Below are 7,191 nucleotides of genomic sequence, written 5' to 3'. Positions count from 1 at the left end.
CAGTGTTCTTGTGTCACAGATTAGTATGATGACGACTTAGTTATTGCATGAGCCATGCTTTGAAGATATATCAGACTTGGTCCAAAGCCAGTTACAGCCCGTGGAAAGATCACCACTTCAAGGGGCTTTGGATCAGGCCCTTGTATGAATGCTAAGTATTAGTAATCTTACATTGAAGATAGTTCCAAAAATCCAAACAGCTACACAGACTGAAATATGGCATCACTTAAGTGGGCTAAAGCAAATATGTGGGTCTATGCACCTACACAAGTGTGCAGACCTGCCCACACACACCACACATACACCCCCAAAAAATCTTTAATGGAAGGCCATGAAGAAAAGTTTTAATTCAGAACAATTAACATACCAGATTTATTCACCTGCAGAAGGTGTAAACATATATTATCCATTTACTGTGCTGTTAATATTGAACAAATCTGAAAACACATTGGTCTATGGAAGAGACTGTTTCAAATTTTATGGACATTCCTTGGATTAAAACTAGACCAAGAGGGTCGCAACTCAAGTACATGCTTTCAAAGCAAAGTATTGCACAAGAATAAGGATTTAAATTGTACAGTACAGGTTCACTTGACACAGTGCTTCAATTTAAATTACTGACAAATACAAAGCTAATCCATCATTATTCTTTGTTTAATCACATTAAATTCCTTTTTTACTAAAATAAATGCATTTAGATTATTTATCTTGGATATTTTTCTTTCTCAAAGTGCATATTAGGGACTCTGGCCCAGAAACACAAATCCAACTAGCTATTAAAACAAACACAAGGTATTTGACCATGTTTACATTTATTACCCCATGTGGAAACCCAAAATAATTCAGTGTAATGAAGCACTGCAAATCCATTTGATTTTATTCTATTGCCTAAGATGGAAAATAAACCTTGTAGCATGCCCGGCGTGTGGGAGGCCATAGGGAGGGGAAGAGCATTTCTCAGCACTCACTAGCAATGCCTAATTGTGAATGCATGCCATACGTGGGCTCTTAAAGATTCTGCATGTAGCGTGGCTCACTGGTGCAGATGCCACCAATGTGAGAAGCCTTCAAAGGTGAGGCTTTGAAAAGGGAGTGGCCCGATTAATATTGTGTAAACCAAAAAAATCAGTTGTTGCCAAGTGTTCTGCTCTCACTTCCACCAGTTTTATGCCAGTATAACACCAGTCACACCCATCACGTTACTACTGGTTGACAGCAAGGTAAGTGAAAGGAGGATCGGGCCTGCAGTTTATACCTACACCTGTGCTGTTTTGAATCCAAAGTTTGTATTTGCATACTTGTTTAATGGACGTGGAAACTATGGTGCTTTTTTTCAATTTTCACTATGAAGGAATCCGCTGGCTGTGGGGTTTACTGTTGGGGTTTGATTGCTTTATTTTTTTTTTTTTTTGCCCTAATTGACCAGGGATATTTCGGTTATTTTGTTCAGGCCCCTGATTGCAATGTATGTATCGTTCTACATTGGAGTGAAGCTTCTGGAAATGCCAACCCACTGGACAAACCATCATCAGATTCTGCCGGGCCCACATTGGGGGATGGCACACGGAGCTGACCCTTTCATGGCTTGTGTAAAGACCAGGCAGAATTCCAGTGGCCTTGTGCTTGAATGTCCATACACTTGAGCATTCGCGTAGGGACTGCTCCGTCCCTGTATCCATGAGAATGTAAAGCAGTCTCAAGGGGGCTAGCATGGGCAGGGTCATGGTTCCACCTTCACCGCCACCTCACTCCATAGAGCTGGCCAGCCACACAGAGGTAGGCAAGCCACAGGCTAGAAAGGGAATATGAGCAGGAGTACACCCTTAGCCTACCTGGGAGGTCCCAGAGCTCCCTCGAGCCAGGGCAGCTCTGCACTGTTCCTTAGAGCCAGGCCATGCTGACAAGACAAAATCAAGGTCTTACTGTTACTAAATGGCATTCAAGAGCAGACTTCTGGGGGAACAATGGCCTTCAGGTGACTGAAAAAACATATTAGGAGCTACATTTCAGACAGGTTGGTGCCATTTAGTAAGCCTCATAAAGACAACACTTGGCATTCACTCCACACAAACACTGCTACATGCTGGGGGAAAAAACTTGGCCTTTCTCTTTGAAGCCCCAGCAAGGGCAAAGCAGAGTGGTGCCAGGGGTGTGGAGTAGAGCTGAGCAACATACTCCCAGCCATTCATCTCTTCAATGACCATGACTCCTTTGCTGTGTCTGACTTACCTGCTGGTCCTCATTTCTCTGACATTCAGCCAGTGGGTGAATGGTTTGGGAGAACATTTCAGCCCTTGATTTGCTTGCGGACTATTTACCATCCCTATTGCATCATGTTATTTGCTATTCATGCTAAGTGACTGGTCATGTAGGTCACGTGGTGCAGATCCTGCTTCCTGACCACTTCCAAGCCCACTGATAGCCAAACCTCACCTCCCAGAGCGAATGCTCAAGTGTATGGACATTCAAGCATGCACAACTCTCTTTGCAGGAACTTTCTTCCAAATCAAAATCTGCTTGCGTGAATGGTCATAGGAAGCAAATCAAACTTGGCTGGAAATGCCAGCAGAACACAGTCAGATTTATGTGACCACTTCAGCAGTAGTCAAACACAGATGGGACCCAGATGCAGAGGCTGGCTCAGCGTGGGCATGGAGCAGCAGGAGCCTGCCTGGTGGGCCATTCTTTACACCTTTAAGCACTAGCAGCAAGGCAGTATGCATGCCTACCTACTGTCTGCTCTATACCCCAGCGTGTGCACAGGTGAAGATCTGGGGCCTGACGAGATTTCATTAGAGCCACAGCCAAGGTGCAAACATGTGTTGGCTCCTCCCCCTGTCTAATGCTCTCTGAAGTCCAATCCTGAGCTGCTGCTCTAGATGTTGAAGGGAAAAAAATTTCCTCTCTATGACCCATTTTCTCCACTAATGGATGCATGCAACAGAGGGAAGGAATTGCCCTTCAGAATCAGAATCCAGGCCTTATTGTGCTTGGGAACCACATATACATCCATGATGACATAGACATTGTCTTGAAGAGTTTACAATCTACAAATGCAATTGACATGCAAAAAATGTGGGGGGGATACAATCACATACATACAATTTTACATACTTACGTACATTTGCACTTTCTATTATTATACATAAAGTGCCAGCAAGCCTCCTCCTCCCTTCAAGCTAGTCATCACAAACCCACTGTGTTCTTTGGGGGCAGGGGAATTTAAGTTCAACCAATATAAGAATTCTCTGTAGCTTGAAAATAAATACATGACAGCTGTGGAAAGGTCCTTATTATTATTGTCGTCATAATTATAAAGGAGTATGATTTCCTACGCTAGCTCTATGAGCTTAGTTCAGTTATCTGTTGCACATTCCGGAGCTGATCTACTAAACAAACAGATGGTTATGCTACTCATCAAGTAAAATGAGACGGGGAGGGAATGTCCCAATCCACACAAATCTACAGTGATTTGTAAAAAATGTTACTAAAATAAGATTATTGAAGGAACTGCAGAGGATGCTCAGATGTGTCTTTCTCCCCCATCCAGGGATTGTATCAAAAGCAAGATAATTATGTCCAGATTTAGAGCATTCTGGGAAACATCAAGCAAAGTGTTAGTTGTATGGTAAACAGGTACGTTAAAGATTGTGAGGTTGGCTACTAGTGTAATATGGGCCATACAAGTCCATAGAGAGCTAGGTAGCAAGCAGAAACATACGGGCTGATTACTGCTATAGCTCCATAATATCAAAATAAGTTGAAGTGTTATGGCCAGAGGCTACCACTCTTGCTCATTTACTCACTTCCTCCATTGTCACCCCCTCAACCACCACCACTTGGCCCTGGCCACCCCCTCAGTCACTGCTACACCCTCCACTGCTGCTCCCTCAGCCATCTCCTCTACATTCATTGTGACCTTATCTATTGGCTCTTCAGCCGTAAGTACATTTTTTCCTATACATAGTCCCAGTGTAACCAACGGCACTACTCATGGAGGACAGTACCACTCAGCATGAATGAAGGTATGAGACACAGACATTAAACTGAGCTGAGAATGTTCATAATGCAACTCAGAGTCACTTTTGACTTTGCAATGAAAACCCTTAGGAAACCTTTGAAGTGAAAGTGAAGAATATAATAAATGGTGGAAGAAAATCATGGCTACCTATCTCCTCCAAATGAATCCCAGTATTTCACCATTCAGTAGAGCTGGTGCTTTGATAGCACTAGCCTAGGTACTGCAGCCTTGGACACCTTACATAGGAATGTAATAAAAATAAAATCAATTCCTCTTTTAGGTAGCAATCTGGCTCATACTGATACTCACCATGTGCCACGGAGCCCCTTAGTTTCTCTCTTCTGTAATGGATGTTTCTGTGGTATCTGTCTTTATATGTGCAGGAGTTTCTTCCTTGTGCTGGACTTCAAGCAGATCTGTATGCCCATGAAGCCCTTGTGGATATTCAGCCAAAGTCTCTGTCTTTCCTATTTTTATTTTTTCGCTTGTGTCTAATTGTTTCAGTGTGATTTTCTCCTCCACTGTCTCCATCTCTCGCTCCTCTGTTCTGTCATTCCCACCACTATGTCTCACTTTTGCCATTAACTCTTCCACAAGGACTGCTTCCTTCTCCACTACATCTGGGTGATATGCCATTTCCTGTGTCATGCCTTCTACCTCAGGTGCTGCTTCCACAGCTTCCTCTTCATCCCTCAGAGATGACGGCGTCATCAGCTTCTCCACCTCAGGCAATGTTCTCTCTGATCTCATATCTTCTTCGGGTATTCTCCCCTCTGTCATCACCTTCTGCTCTTCCGATCCTGCCTCCTCCTCTTCCATGCCCTCCTCATGTCCTGCATCCTCTGTCTGCACCTCCCAGTCTGATAATACCTCTGCATTTTCTTTCTCACCAGGTTCTAATTTCTCTACTATCTCCTCCCCTTGTGGTGGTGTTTCATTGCCCGTTACTTTCCCATTGCCTGCTGCCTCCACTGACATTGCCTCCTCAGATTCTATTTCTGACATTTCTTCTCCCTCTCTCTCTGCCGATTCCTCGGCCACCTCCTCAGCCACTTCCACTTCCTCCATTGCCATTGCCTCAGTTACCACCACACCCTCCACTGCTGCTCCCTCAGCCAACTCCTCTACCTTTATTGTGGCTTTATCTATTGCCTCTTCAGCAATAGGTACCTTTTTTTCTATTACCAACTTCTTTTCAGGAACTACTACTTGGGACACCATCTTCTCTTCCACTTCCTCTGTCACTTCCTCCTCACCAGCCTTCACCAGTTCTTCTCCCATATATGCTGTTTCCTCAGGCACTGACTCCCCTATATATGTTCCTTCTTCTACTACCTCCTCTTCAGATTCTGGATCTTCTGCTGCTTCTTCCTCTTCAGATGCTTCCACTATGCTCTCCCCATCTTTGTGTGCGTCTTCCTCTGTTGCCGTGTCCCTTTTTATTTCCTTGTCCAGTGAGGTTTCTTCCCTCAGAGGTGGTGATTCCTCTACATCTGACTCCTCTTCTGTGGCCTCATTTCTTGTCTCTCCCTCCTCTGGGGTTGTTTGCATTACATCCTCCTCCTCCTCAGATGTTTCTGTTGCTGCTGCCTCCTCCACTTCAGACACTGCTTCACCAATGGGAACCTTTCTTGATTCTACTGATTCCTCTGTTTCACTTGCTGCTCCCAGTGTGGGAACCTTCACTGATTCTACTGACTCCTCCCGTACAAATTCTCTCTCTCCCATAGTCTCCCATCCCTCAGAAGCTGCCTCCTGCACAACCTCCTCTCCTTCCAATTCTCCTTCTGCAACTTCCTTTCCCGCAGAGTCTGCTTTCTCCATAGCCTTCTCTGCCTCCGCAGCTGAATCCTCCACAACCTCCTTTCCCTCAGATTCTGCCTCTGCCACAGCCTCCTCTGCCTCAGATTTTGCTTCTTCCACAGCCTCCTCTGTCTCAGGCACCTCCTCAAGAACCTCTTTTCCTTCAGATGATACTTCCTCCACCACCTTTCCCTCATAGGCGGTCTTTTCCACTGCCTCCTCTCCTTCCTTTATGTCTTCCTCCACAGCTACATTTCCCTCAGGTGCCTCCTCTCCCTGAAATGCCATTTCCTTACCTACCCTACTCTCTTCCAGATCTTCTTCCAGTCTAGCCTTCTCCTTAGATGCTTCTTCTTTTACTGTAAGTACATTCTCCACTGTCTGTCCCATCACAGCTGCTGCTTCTTTCTTAGCCAGCAAATCTATCTCCAGAGCTGTTTCACTGCCTGCCTCTCCAGTGTCAGTGGCTCCTTCCTCAGTTACAAACTCCTCCTGCTCCTCAAGTGCTTTTTCCTCATCCACCATCTGCCCCTTTTGTGCCACTTGCTCTGCTGCCTTCTGCTTTTCACATGCTGTTGCTGCTTCTGCCAAGAAAGCTCCATCTGAGGAAGTAATCAAAACATTAGTTTTATTGTAATAAATACGTTAATTTTAAGGCTTTTTATGAGGTGTTTATTAGAGATGCCATTGTTCCAAATCAGTGCAAGGATTTTAGGCTGGGTAATGTGTGAGGAAACTTGGCCTGCCGTTTCCAGTGCTGTCATTCTGGCATCAGGCACAAATAATTGAAACAAAAATGATGTTGCACGGCCCAGAAGTGACCTCAGGGTACATGGAGGAAGTAGCCATAGGCTTGGCACTGAGATTTAAATATTCACAAATAGGTCATGCAAAATAAGTATGTACAGGAGGAGACAGACTATACATCTGTGCATGCAAAATGGGTAATGACTTGTGCACATTTGGGGCCTGATCCTATCCTCTTTGAAGTCAATGGCCAAAGCTCTCACTGAATTCAGTGGTGCAGGATCAAGCCTTTGGCAAGCACAATTACCTATTTGTGCCAGTGCACCTGTGCCTGTTCACATAATTCAGGATCTGGTCTATTTTTGGAAAAACTGGCCCTAAATGTCATTGAAGAGAATAAAAGAATCATGCTTTCCAGACACTGTGCTCTGGTGGGACATATGAAAAATCCAAAATGGGGGAAAGGCCATCCTGGCCATATTACCTGCCTTTATTTGATTTATTCTACTCTCACCTTCTTATATTTCCACAACCCTCAGTCACTGTCTTCTTTAGCCTGGCTGGGCCTAAACATATGTTCATGCTGCATCAGCCCATCTCTACAATGTCTACCTAGAGAT

General features: G+C 44.6%; 1 protein-coding gene across 3 annotated transcripts in view; it reads right to left on the bottom strand.

Annotated features, from left to right (window-relative positions):
• Positions 1-355: 355 nt before the first annotated feature.
• Positions 356-7,191, bottom strand: part of ERICH3 (glutamate rich 3) — a 64,831-nt gene continuing 57,995 nt past the window's right edge. For all 3 annotated transcript variants that reach the window (XM_073357329.1, XM_073357330.1, XM_073357331.1), the window contains 2 exons: positions 4,331-6,426; positions 356-3,595 (listed from right to left, as the gene is read on the bottom strand). In XM_073357329.1, the coding sequence (XP_073213430.1) occupies positions 4,349-6,426 (2,078 nt within the window). In that variant the 3' untranslated portion in view covers positions 356-3,595; positions 4,331-4,348. The remainder of the gene's footprint in view (positions 3,596-4,330; positions 6,427-7,191) is intronic.

This window comes from Lepidochelys kempii, chromosome 8 (assembly GCF_965140265.1).
Source record: "Lepidochelys kempii isolate rLepKem1 chromosome 8, rLepKem1.hap2, whole genome shotgun sequence".
Lineage (NCBI taxonomy): Eukaryota > Metazoa > Chordata > Testudines > Cheloniidae > Lepidochelys > Lepidochelys kempii.
The sequence above is the reverse complement of the archived record's forward strand: the minus strand, read 5'-3'. Positions and strand labels throughout refer to the sequence as shown.